Source organism: Xyrauchen texanus, chromosome 16 (genome assembly GCF_025860055.1).
Source record: "Xyrauchen texanus isolate HMW12.3.18 chromosome 16, RBS_HiC_50CHRs, whole genome shotgun sequence".
Classification (NCBI taxonomy): domain Eukaryota; kingdom Metazoa; phylum Chordata; class Actinopteri; order Cypriniformes; family Catostomidae; genus Xyrauchen; species Xyrauchen texanus.
The window spans coordinates 24,804,010-24,818,174 of NC_068291.1; the positions used below are offsets into that span (position 1 = coordinate 24,804,010).

Here is a 14,165-nt window from a genome sequence, read left to right on the forward strand (position 1 = left end):
TTTCTTTATTATTTGGTCCAAGTCCAACATTGTTTAATTACATTTTATTTTATAATGAAATAAATTAATATGGTGGCACAATTATATTTTTGTCTACACAACTAATTTAAAACATTTAAGCATACGCCTTCAGATCAAAAGATTAAGATCATGAGAAACATTTCGGTCAAGTGTCTCAAAAGTTCTGACCAGTAGTATAGGCTCTGTCTAATTCTCCATACAAGTGCATAACGCCCGAAACCAAGTTGTTAATTAGATTTAGTAATAGTTTTTATTGCTGCATTTGTACTGACACACTACTGGTGACTTTTCTTACACCTGTGCAAACCTTTGTATCCTATCTCATAAAGAGACAGCAGATGGGATACAGTTTCACTTTTTGAATGCACAAACTCTTCTTTGGAAAAGAGTGCGCCAGCTGTCTTGATAGGGAGCGGTTAGGGATAAAGAGGGGCATTACTGTCTGCGCGTGAAGAGTCGAGCTCATTAAAGCGAGAGAGTATAGCGCGAGAGGAGCACGAGCTGGAAGAATCACGTTGAATTGGAATTACGAGGTGAGTTAAAAAAAAAACTAATTTAGAGTAGTTTTAAGAACATATCCACATCTTTTCCAGGCTGCAAGAAAGACGCGACAAATCTAGAACACTCCCATTCCATGAAACTGTCAGTGTACTGTAGATAGTGGATCGTTCTAGATTTGTCACAGTGTAGATTTGTCACAGTGTAGACGGGGTGTAACACTCGATGTGTAGGCTATTTAAATTAATTTAATCTGCTCAATTTTATGATCATTTAAGAGAGAACCAAAAGTTTATACACTTATACAAAACTCAAGAGCATGAAGTGTTTAAAATTCGATTTGCGATTAAATGCGTATAATGCTTTGGTTGTTATTTGGCTACTGGTTGTGTCTTTTTTGGGATTGAGGCTTGCGAAACTTTACAAAAATTCCCTACGTTATCACGAGGCATATTGATTATGGATACATGCAATGCTGGAAAAGCCCGCTGTATATTTCATATGCAATGACTCAGAGGTGTTAATTACAGTGACAACTGAGTACAAAGAACAAATATAGTGTAGTAATTTACTATTTTTGTGCACTTCTTACAATTACACGTTGTTTTTCTTATTGCATATTATAGGTGGTGTGGATGACTTTTCGTTCTGAGAATTTTAAATTTTGTGTGAACTATCCTTTAACTCAGGTATTGAAGTTCAAGTGAAGCTACTGCAACGAAAAATACATTTTGATGATGACAGTAACCAGCTATGAGGTCACCGAGGTCCGGTACATTTTTCATATTCAAAGATTAGGCCTACATTTAAAGCTATATAGGACCGAGCAACACACGAATGCAGTTTTTTATTGCCTTAGGTCAGTTAATTTCTGAAAAGTTCACGAGAAAGTGCAGCACTTTGAATCTTTAATTCAGTATTTATTCAGAAAGTTTTAATATCATTAATCATGTGTATAGTACTGTCCAGGATGGATCAAAAGCAATAATTTATTATTACTAATTAAAAAAATATTTTATAGATACTGTTGTGGCTTGTTTCCATTCACATGTATGAATCATTGCAATTGTCGGCTTTTTAAATTCAGTAGGCCTAATTATTCAAAAGTTTTTAATATCATTAATCGGCAGTAAATTACTGTCCAGAGGTACAGACTAGGGCTGTCAATTGAGCAGAGACACTAAACTCAAATTTTTACCTTAAATTTTCAGCTGATTTTTAAATTGTCATTGTTTCCTTAGTCCACAAGAGGGCTCATTAAATACATAAACCATACAGAGTCGTGGTTATACAACCATAAATTATTGCAAAGAACATTACTGTCTGTTAAATTCCCCTTTCAACTAATGTGGATAAAATAAATAAATAAAAAGCTTTAGTTGGCCCATATTCTGAAATGTTAATTCAAAATTAAAATGTCCAGAAAGTCCACCGGCTGCTCTTACTCGCACGTTATACGTTATTCAAGGACCCGAAAGCAGTTGCGGATCACAGATGATCGCTTCATGCTCATATCACACGAACACGCTCCTCAGTCGCTAACCAGTTCTACGTTGGATACGTAAGAGCCGTTATGTCTCTCCCTATACAGCGAGATTACACGGGGTCACGAGGCCCCCCGACGTAGCACTTCCCGCCCCGCTCCGCCGCGGGTACGTCAACAGCGGTCATCCCCATAGTGCCCCTCACCCGGAGTTTGGATGCGTAGTTAATGCTCTCCAACCCATTGCGATGGCTGGCCAGGACGATCCGAGTCAGCTACGTGATTCAGTTCCCTAGCCGCTGCCCTATATGTGGAAGTCACATACTTTCCTCGGGATGGAGTTGGACTCGTCTCACAAACGAGTTACCTGAAGGCATTCAGGGGAGAACAGCGGTCCCACTGAAATAATTTCAGAGGCTCCTGGGGCATATGGCATCCTCGGTGGTGGTGACGGCCCTCGGGTTGATGCATATGAGACCACTTCAGCACTGGCTGCAGACTCGAGTCAAGAGATGGGCAGTGGGCTGCGGCACGCATTGCGTGGTTATCATGTCAATCTGCCACTGCTTTTTCAGCCCTTGGACAGACCTGGCATTTCTTTGGGCAGGGGTTCCCCTAGAGCAGGTCTCCAGGAAAGTCATCGTCAAGATAGACACCTCCAAGACGGGCTGGGGCGCTGTTTGCAACGCAGCCGCAGGTTCATGGACAGGCCCTCATCTGTGTTGGCACATCAACTGCCTCGAGTTGCTCGCAGTATTGCTAGCCCTGCGAAGGCTTTGGCCGTTGATCCAGGGCAAGCATGTTTTGGTCCGGACAGACAGACAGATCAGACAGACCTGATCATCAGGTTCCTTAGAGGTGCCAGGAGGTTGAATTATCCTAGGCCGTACCTCGTTTCCTCATGGGACCTCACTGTGGTCCTGCTGGGCTTACAGAGAGCACCTTACAAGCCTTTAGAGTCAGTTGAGCTGAAAGCCATCTCTTTGAAGATGGCCCTCCAGACTGCGCTCACCTCCATCAAGAGGGCTGGGAACGCATTCTCTGTCAGCGATACATGCCTAGAATTCAGATCCTGAGACCCCAGTCGGGCTATGTGCCGAAGGTTACCACTACCCCCTTTAACCTGTTGATACGCACCCCCTTTTTGAGCACAAACCATGAAAATGACCTACCTGAACTTAAATGGTTGTATTTACTGGACGCTTTGGAGTATGGACACAGTTGTAGTATCTTTTGAAAGACACTTTGGGCACTTTCAGAATTAATATATGTTAGTTATGTTAATATATATGATTCCATATGGATGTCAAGCCTGGTAACAATAATTGCAATAACTATGGTATATGGTTACCAAGGTAAATGGTCATATATTTGTGAATAAACGTTTCAACAGAACAGACAAGATCAATAAATTAGTGTCAAACTGTCCATTATTCAACATGCTGATGTCTTCATATTTATTTAGGATCACTGAACAATGAAAAAATAACTGCATGACATACAATAGTACAGAGCGATTGATTGTTAGTAATTCACTTCACTCATCCCACTTTTGATAGACAGTATGTTACTGCTTATCTTGACCATTACAGTAATTCTTATCTATTTTCCTGACTTACTTAAAGGGATAGTTCACCCCAAAATGAAATAATTTACCTAATGCCATCCCAGATGTATAAGACTTTCTTTTTTCTGCTGAACACATACAAATATTTTTTGAAGAATATTTCAGCTCTTTAGGTCCATACAATGCCAGTGAACAGTGACAAGAATTTTTAAGCTCCAAATGGACATAAAGGCAGTAGGGATGCTTCGATCGATCAGCTAACGATCAGTACCGGATAGAGCCTGAACGATATGGGATTTTTGAGACTGATACCGATTTTAGAGGGGGAAAATTCACTGATTAGCGATATGGTGGCCGATATAGTACATTTTTGAGCTGGCATGAAAACAGATATTTTCAATGTGGATTGTGCACTGATTTTGCACCGATATGACTATGCAAAGGTACTCAGAAGGCTGCTTTCTTAATCAAATATTTTTATGAAAGATATTTGACATTATTATTATACATTGTCAACATTGCAAAAAGTACAATATTTCCCTCTAAAATGTAGTGGAGTGGAAGTGTAAAGTAATTGAAAATGCCATGGTAATACTCAAGTAAAGAACAAGTACCTCTAAATTGTATTAAGTACAGTTTACTTGCTTATCAAACAGCAATATTTCGCTGCTAACAAAACAGTAACAAACAATAACTCATGGTTCGCTGCTGCCAAGTCAAGAGATAAACAGCGGCAGCAGTGTTACACTGTATTCTACTATACAAGTTCAGGGGAACCTTTCAACGGTGGAAAACCACACTTTTAAATACAACCCCAATTCCGAAAAAGTTGGGACGGTATGAAAAATGCTAATAAAAACAAAAAGGAGTGATTTGTAAATTATATTCACCCTTTGCTATATTGAAAGCACTACAACTACATATTATATGATGTTTTTCCATGTGAATTTCATTGTTTTTTTTGTTTTTTTAATTGTACTGTAATTTCAAATCAATAACACTAATTAAGGTGGGGGTTTAGCTGCTCTTTTTAAAGATGTCTATCAATGTAAGCAAATATCATTTGGGAATTACCCATCTTTCGAATATCTGGGTAGTGTGTTAAAAGTTGCTCTACGCATTTTACTTATCATTATTTACAGGCCTCCAAAATACTCTCCAGCCTTTGCTGAGGACTTTACAGAACTGTTATCAACAATTACCTCAGAGTTTGACTGTTTTGCCATTGCTGGAGATTTTAACATTCACATAGATAATGCAGAAACCAATATGACAAAATAAATCAAAACTGTTTTAAAAACATTTGATCTGACTCAGCATGTACATGGACCCACACACAATCATGGACACACACTCTAGATTTACTTATCAGTAAGGGTCTAAACATTTCATCGATTGTTATTAAGGATGTAGCACTGTCTGATCATTTCTGTATTTTCTTTGATATATTGATCTCTCCTGCCATTGAAGCTAGATCTGTGTCTGACAAGAAGAGATGCTTAAATGAGAACACTAGTGTACTATTTATGAAGGCTATATCTTTAACACCAAGTATATCTGCTGACTCTGTTGATTTTCTCCTTGATTCTTTTAACTCAAAAGTTAAAAGTGTAATTGATGATATTGCTCCTGTGAAAGTCAGGAAGAAGAGTGGCAGACAAAAAGCACCTTGGAGAAACTCAACAGCAGTGCAAAATATTAAAAGACAATGCAGAAAAGCAGAGCGCATGTGGCGGAAGACAAAACATGTAGTCCATTATAACATCTACAAAGACAGCATCCATGCTTTTAATATGGAACTAGGCAAAGCTAGACAGACTTTCTTCTCGAATATTATAAACAGCAACTTAAACAACACACGCACTCTTTTTGCAACTGTAGAGAGACTGACAAACCCCCCAAGCCAGATTCCCAGTGAAATGCTCTCAGACAGCAAGTGCAGTGAGTTTGCTTCTTTCTTCTCTGAAAAAATCAATAATATCAGAAAGGTGATCAGCACATTCCTGAGTTGTGCTGGGGTCAGACAAATCAAACCACAACCTGAGAAAGTAGTTACTATGTCTTATTTCAAAGAAATGAATGGCAAAATTTTGGAAGAAACCCTACAGCACCTTAAAACATCAACCTGCACCCTTGATGCACTTCCCACATCTTTTTTCAAAAGTGTGTTCAACTGTTTAGAAGCAGATCTCCTAGAAGTGATAAACTCCTCACTTCTCTCTGGGAGTTTTCCAAACTCCCTGAAAACTGCAGTTGTCAAGCCGCTCTTGAAAAAGAGCAGTCTGGATAAGACCATATTAAGCAACTATAGACCGATCTCAAAACTTCCTTTCATAGGCAAGATCATTGAAAAAGTTGTCTTCAATCAGCTGAACAAATTCTTGAACTCGAATGGATACTTGGACAATTTTCAATCTGGTTTCCGATCGAATCACAGCACAGAGACAGCGCTCATAAAGATAATAAACGATATTCGCTTAAATACTGATACAGGCAAATGATCAGTACTGGTACTACTCGACCTCAGTGCTGCTTTTGACACTGTCGATCACAACATACTTCTTGACAGGCTGGAAAACTGGGTGGGGCTTTCTGGGATGGTCCTAAAATGGTTCAGGTCATACTTAGAAGGGAGAGGTTATTATGTGAGTATAGGACATGACATGCAGAGTCCCTCAAGGCTCAATTCTTGCACCACTCCTGTTCAACCTGTATATGCTCCCAATGAGCCAAATAATGAGAAAGAACCAAATTGCTTACCACAGCTATGCAGACGACACACAGATCTACTTAGCCCTATCACCTAACGATTACAGCCCCATTGACTCCCTGTGCCAATGCATTGATGAAGTTAACAGTTGGATGTGCCAAAACTTTCTTCAGTTAAACAAAGACAAACCTGAAGTCATTGCGTTTGGAAACAAAGATGAAGTTCTCAAGGTGAATGCATACCTTGACGCTAGGGGTCAAACAACTAAAAATCAAGTCAGGAATCTTGGTGTGTCTCTAGAGTCAGACCTTAGTTTCAGTAGTCATGTCAAAGCAATAACTAAATCAGCATACTATCATCTGAAAAATATTGCAAGAATTAGATGCTTTGTTTCCAGTCAAGACCTAGAGAAACTTGTGCATGCTTTCATCACCAGCAGGGTGGATTATTGTAATGGACTCCTCACTGGCCTTCCCAAAAAGACCATAAGACAGTTGCAGCTCATACAGAACTCTGCTGCCAGGATTCTGAGCAGAACCAAAAAATATGAACATATCACACCAGTCCTCAGGTCTTTACACTGGCTCCCAGTTACATTTAGGATTGATTTTAAAGTATTATTACTGGTATATAAATCACTCAATGGGCTAGGACCTCAATATATTGCAGATATGCTCACTGAATATAAACCCAACAGATCACTCAGATCATTAGGATCACATCAGCTAGAATTACCAAGGGTTCACTCTAAGCAAGGAGAGTCTGCTTTTAGCTGTTATGCCAGCCGCAGCTGGAACCAGCTTCCAGAAGAGATCAGATGTGCTCCTACAGTTGTCACATTAAAATCCAGACTCAAAACACATCTGTTTAGCTGTGCATTTACTGAATGAGCACTGTTCCACTGTGTGTCCGACTGTTTGTACTGTATTTTATTTTATATTCTAAACTGTTTCAATTATTCTTATATATTTTTTTTATTCTTATTTTAATCTCTTCTATGTAAAGCACTTTGAATTACCATTGTGTATGAAATGTGCTATATAAATAAACGTGCCTTGCCTTGCATAAGCATTTTGGCACTGAAGACAAAAATTTAAGTGGCACTGACACACCCCTGGCCCATACAGACTAGGGATGGGCATTCATCAATAAATTCAAATATTTAAGCTCATAAAAAACAAATATTAGAATATTTTATTATTTAAATGAAGGTAATTAATGAGAAAGATACATTGTAAAATATTTTTTTTTGTCATAAAGTTGGCGTCACCATTAAAAAAACAAGCTTCTAATTATAATCAAAACAAGCTTATATCATGTCCAGTGTGTGTGTGTATGTGTGTGTGTGTGTGTGTGTGTGTTTTTTTTTATATATATGTATATATTTAAACAAGCAATGCTTGAAAACAAAAAAAGAATAGAATGAAAGCATTTCAGCTCACGCAAAGTAAAGAAAAATAAACCGCTAATGAAGTAGACTGACGCAGTTAACATACAGGATGTGTATTAACACTCGGCATATATAGTTATCATGTTTATATTGTATCTCATGTAATCGGCATATATAGTTGTCATGTTTATATTATATCTCATGCCATGTTTTTGTTGTGAAAATCAAACATATCCACGTGCTCAGTAAACTATACTCATTTATACACACCAGTTGAAATGATGTCCCTTACCTCCACTAGCAAAGTCTTTCTCGGATGCCATGCTTGTTGTATACAGAAGCATTGCAGGGATTACGTTGCTACGGGGACGCTGCTTTCTGACAAGCTGCACATATACTAGAGTAAAGTGTACATGCTTATCCAGTACATTTAAACAGGAACCCAGATTTCTCACAGTAATCCCCATTCTCACAAAAAACCCTCTTTTCTGGTGTCCATCTGAACTACTGAGTGACAGAACTGTTTGCTCTACAGATGTGATCAATAGTGTCCACACTCAACAGCACCACCCAGTGCATTCTGATATAACTGCCAATTTTAGTTTGTGTGTTGAGGATTTAACATGCATCTCACTGTATATATGGCCAGCAAGGAAAAACTTTGTGAAATTTGAATAGTATTATTACTATAGTAATATTTACAGAGTCTGTCTCATTTTCAGATGCACAAGATGGAGAATCTTGCAGGATTGTGGAACACTGGAGGCTTCAGCCTTGAGAATCAAACAAAGAAAGTCAACGAATCTTCAACATTCACTGACTCTGAGTTTCGTTACACTCTCTTCCCTGTTTTCTATGGCCTGGTCTTTGTCTTTGGGTTGGCAGCCAACTGCTATGCTCTTTTTGTACTGCACCATATGCGTGATTCCAAAGCCATGAATGAGATCCGTATCTACATGACCAACCTGACGGTTGCAGACCTGCTCTTTGTGTCTGCTCTGCCATTCTGGATCGGCTACTATGTGCATAAAGGTAACTGGATGTATTCAGATGCTGTCTGCCGTATCACAGGATCATTTTTCTTCATCAACACATACTGCTCTATCCTTTTTCTCACTGTCATCAGTGTTAACCGTTATTGGGCTGTTACTAGACCATTGATGGCCGCTTCCTCTGACTGCTGGAAACGTGGAGCAATCATCTCGGCCATTATCTGGGTTGTCACTCTTGCAGCAGCAATTAAATACCTCACTGAACCTGGAGTCCAGGAGGACACAGAGAAGGGAATTGTACGCTGTTTTGAGGGTTATCACGTAAAGAGTTATGCTACTAAATATTCAGTGGCCACTACCCACTTCATTATCATTGTCCTGTTTTTTGTTGTTTTCTTAATGGTCATTATCTGCAATATCTTGATTGCGCAAGCTCTTATGGCCCAACCAATCAGTCAGCCTCGAGCCAGCACGGGAAAGCGCCCTGGCGGTACCAAGCGCAGAGCCTTGAAGATGCTGTGTGCCGTTGTAGGTGTATTTGTGATCTGTTTCCTGCCCCACCATGTGGTGCAGGGTCCCTGGGTACTTTCGGTGTTAGGCCTGAAGGAATCCTGGAGCAAGGAGACTCACCAACTCCTAAATGATGCTCACCAGATCACCCTGATGCTTATGGGCTTCAACTGCATCCTGGACCCAGTGGTGTATTGCTTTGCCACAACAAAGTTCCACAAGTACATCCAGGGTCACATTAAAAATGTCAAGAATAACAAAAGCTGCTCACGTAATATAGTAAGCATGTCTATGTCTCTGAAGAGCAGACATAAGAGCGAAGTATGAACAGTGCCAAAGAGCAGAAAGAATAGGTCAGGAATATTTGAGATCCACTCCCTTGGTGTCTGAATATTTAATAAATTCTAATCTTATTTAGGATTTTAGCAGGTTTGATTTCACAACATTCTCTCAGTAGATTCTGTTCAGATTCCTAATCAAATTTTGTCTACTGAAAATAGATGCCTATCTTGCAAGTGCTGCCTCTAGCAGGCAGAGCCAGAGCAACACCTTCAACCAACAGACCATTTCACGCATATATTATATTTTTTATATCCTAAGTGATATAGTCAAAAGACAATAATCAGAGTTATTGATAACAGCTTAGATCTCTTAACTTCCTACAGTTGTACTGAATAGAGGTGGAATTTACCCCAGTATCTAAATGGGTCAAACATACCTACTAAACTATTCTTGGTGATGAGACTGTTTCAAGAAGAATGAAAACATGGGATCATGCCAGGAGATACACTGCTTTAGAATGAGGAAAAAAACAAGTGAATAAGGAGCTGCCTTACTTGCAAAGTAGCTCTGTAAGGAGTGTTCTTTTGAAATTCCTTTTGAAGGTTTTTTTTTTTAATACTTTTTTGTCACACTGGAAGTCTTCATTTTCTTTTGCAATAATTTTTCATAAAAGGGGAACTGGAACCCCACACATTGCCTGTTATTGTGCATGCAGAATGGGCAGATTTTAGACCACTAAATGAATACAATAATTAAATGCAATTATTACAATCAATTAAATTAATTATACAATTAAATGATTGTGTGACTCAATATTGTTTCTCAATAGAAGTTGCCATTCCAATTTTTAAATATAAAAGTGTTAACTTATACAAATTTAACAGTTCATTGTTGTTGTCAATTTTTCTGTTGCCTTTTTATTGTGTGCTGATTATATGTATTGAACAAAATGAAATATACTCTTTATTCTTTGTTAACTTATACAAATGATGCATAAATTATTTTTTTGTTATTTTGTTTCTGTTGCCTTTTTATTGTGTTCTGGTGTTATTTATTGAACAGAATGAAATCTACTCTTTTACTCTTTTAAGTTGATGTTTGTATTTTGTATGTATTTAACGCTTTGCAAAATCACTTTCATGTAAATATGTCAAATGTATTAATGTTTTAAAAATGTTACTTCTTTCCAGTGATATCTTGGTGTTCTTTAATGTGTTATATGAGCCATTTAGTATCATTGGAGACATTTAATCAATGCTCGGTGTTCACCTTTTTTCCTTCTTTCTTTCTTTTTTTACTTGTATTTTTTCAAAGTTCTCTATCAAGCATGAAGTTTGTCTAGAAGGTGCTGTGTACTGTACTTTTTTTGAATGTTTGATTTAAAAAAGAAGAACAGAGTGTGTTAAATGCAGATCTAATGAAAGATTGTTTTGTTTCACATTTTAGAGAACTGCAGATACTATTGTAGTTCAGCCACTGTTTCTTCTATTTATTATTAAAAAGAAGGGAAATTATTTAACTTTGTACATCTAACAATTATTTTTATGTCATGTAAGGCCATATCAGTGCTGATTAGGCATAATAATATTAATAATACAATATTTATTCAGCTGTAGGTTATCATGTTTATCTTTTTCTGTTTATTCCCAAAAGAGAGACCAGATATATTTCTGACTAGACCAGAAATATATGCTATAATGTAGATTAGTATGGGCTCTTCAGTTTTCGTGTCTGTAAGAGATGGCAACTTTAGATTTCATTAGTCACAGGTGCTGGATTCAGGTCAGTGTGATTTGTCGTTCTGTTGACCTCTGATGTAGAGGTTGCCAATATCTGATTCTGCATCCTGATTCTATCCTTCTGAGGGAAAATATATTCTGTCTTTTCCAGTTTCTATCTCTTTTTAAGGTTAACACTTTTAGAACTACATTCAGCATTGCACCACAGAGGGAGCAGTTCCTTTGGAGCAAACATCTGATCAGCGCCCCCAAGTGGTTTAACTTTAAAACATGATTTAAAAAAATGATCCCTGTAAATGGTTAGTTTTGCATTCACAGATTCAAAGGAGAAAAGATAAATATTTAAGGCAACATGATGTTTTGTGATTTTGTTATTTAGTTCTCTCAACAAATGTAATTATCGATAGTACTTTAGCAAACTTGGCTTTGTTCATTAAACACTAAATGTCTCCTGCCAATAAATTCTTGTCAAAAGTGGTCTTGCTGGTTTCAATTAATATAACTTGTTAAATGAACAAAAGATCTTATTAAATAAACTTGAATTTCTTATTTAAATCAACTTAAACCTAAGTTAAATCAAAATGAACACTTTTATAGTATTATTAACCTAATTAATTTTAAAAGATACCAGTAGCTGGCATATCTCATTATCTGAGGTGCCTTAAATTGCTATTTGAGTATACATGGCCAGTGAATGAAAAGAGACCATCATCTATTGTCTCCCTCATGTTACTGTATATGGTTAATGCAGACACACACATGGGTCTCAACACTTTTCAAACAAATCACAATGATTGATGAGCTCTGAATTATTACTATATGACTAATAACTGAAAGTTACAACTAGCACAACAAACAATAGCATAAATAAAACAGAGCGCAAAAAACAAACAAATGAAAAATAATAGAGTAGCACTGCAATCTGCATAATTTATTAATGCGAAGTGCATGCTGGGAATTCAAATACATGTGCATAATGTGCATCGTTCTCTTGACTTATATTTTTGAGTTCAGATGAATAGTTTTTCTAAGTTTGATAACTTTTAACAAGTTCAGCCAAAAAACTTGAATAGTTGAGTTATCTCAACCAGATCAATCAAGTACAGTTATTCTAACACTTCAAATATTAAGTTAAGATAACAATAAGGCCAAATCAGTTTTTTATATTTACATTTATGCATTTGGCAGACGCTTTTATCCAAAGCGACTTACAGTGCAATTATTACAGGGACAATCCCCCCGGAACAACCTGGAGTTAAGTGCCTTGCTCAAGGACACAATGGTGGTGGCCGTGGGGTTAGAACCTGTGACCTTCTGATTAACAGCCCTGTGCTTTAGCCACTACGCCACCACCACTCGTGGTGGTGGCGTACAGATACACAGTTTTTACAGTTTACAGATAACTTGTTCAGCAAACTCTTGTTAGCAACTCAAGCAACTCAACTCAAGAAACTTGAGCAACTCAAGTTTCTTGCAACTCAAGTTTCTAGCAACTCAAGAAACTTCCGTCTGTTTTCTTTAACATGCACAGTTTTAAAGGAGTGTTGACTCTAAAGTAGATAATACATATAAAACATGCATTATGTCATTTCTTAAGACATAGACCCTCTACACATTAACCTCAAAAATGGTCATAATACACAAACACATCATTACATAAAAGATGATTTCAGAATATAACCTGAATATAACTGAGTCTAACATGTATTACTGGTCTAATGTGTATTTGTGTGTAGATTCTAAGTATTTCAAATTTTCTAGTATCTGTTACTCAAACTTGGTTTCAACATCACTGTGCATATGCATGGTAGTCAAATGCTCTCAACAAAACTCAACTTACAAAGGCTGGTTTTCAAGATATTGTAATATTTGTAAATTGCTGAACTAGCAGTTGTTAGTAAAAGTAACATAATGTGTTATGTTACATTGAGTTAACTCCAAAATCTTCATTAGCACAACAATCTTTTTTTTTTTTTTTTACAATTTAGTAACAAAATGGAACAAAAAAAAAGAAAAAAGAACAAACAAAAAAATACTTAGATGTTCACACTCTATACCTCCACAAACCACAAACATGAGACTCCTGCAAGTGCCACATGCAGCTTGTTCCTGGAAGAGTGGGGAAAATTGCATTCCATCAAAAGGTAGTCATTTAGCAGATGTTTTTTATTTTATAATAATACACTTATTGCAGGGACTTTCCCATTGCTTAAGGGCACGAAGGTGGTTGCTCATGAATTGTGGTAGCTACGAAGCAAAAATGCAAACTTTTGTTTGCTAAACTTGGTAACTTCCATTTCAAACTCTTTCAAACATTAATGTAACATCCGTCCCTTAAAATACCTGTCCTCCCCCTCACCAGATGGCGCCCGCATCCAAGTTCCAGGAGGCTCAGCGAAGGGTTAAGTTGTAAACTCCCATTGCATCCCAAAACATCTGACATTGTGAGTGTCCAGTTATGCAGTCTGCCTTTTTTTTCCTCTCTCTCTCTCTCTCTCTCTCTCTCTCTCTCTCTCTCTCTCAGTGAGAATTAAAACTGATTCACTGTTTACAGCAGAAGATCTACAGGCAAAAAATAAAGCTTGTTTCTGGTCATTATCAATCAGCACTTTTCCAATGTACAGTGGAAAATCAGATACATACACATCACAATCAAAATGGACAGCAACTCACTGGAACAGACACATCAAGCTCCTACATGAGAAACAGTACTGTTAATCAAAGCAATACATGTACAGATTATCCTCCATGTCACCAAACTTTTGTGATTGAGCTCATGTAATCAAGCAGGAATCAACACGGAAATTCAGACACTACATCTATTGCACTGGCAGGATAAGCAATATTCCACCAGCTAAACTATTTCCTAATAAGAATGTTACAGTTATTGTTGGGAACCATGAATTAACTTCAACAAAACCCATTATTAAATTAGAGTGAATATTCACAGTGGGCAAAATACAAAATACCTTT

At 37.4% G+C, this 14,165-nt stretch overlaps 1 protein-coding gene across 1 annotated transcript; it reads left to right on the plus strand.

Annotated features, from left to right (window-relative positions):
• Window positions 1-479: 479 nt before the first annotated feature.
• LOC127656871 (platelet-activating factor receptor-like) lies at window positions 480-10,503 on the plus strand. The gene is made up of 2 exons (XM_052145395.1): window positions 480-554; window positions 8,392-10,503. The coding sequence occupies exon 2, from the start codon at window positions 8,392-8,394 to the stop codon at window positions 9,496-9,498; it is 1,107 nt and encodes a 368-aa protein (XP_052001355.1). The 5' UTR covers window positions 480-554; the 3' UTR covers window positions 9,499-10,503.
• Window positions 10,504-14,165: the final 3,662 nt, after the last annotated feature.

Bases quoted from the DNA above. Each gene is read 5' to 3' on its own strand.
- LOC127656871 (XM_052145395.1), top strand. From the start codon at position 8,392: ATGCACAAGATGGAGAATCTTGCAGGATTGTGGAACACTGGAGGCTTC.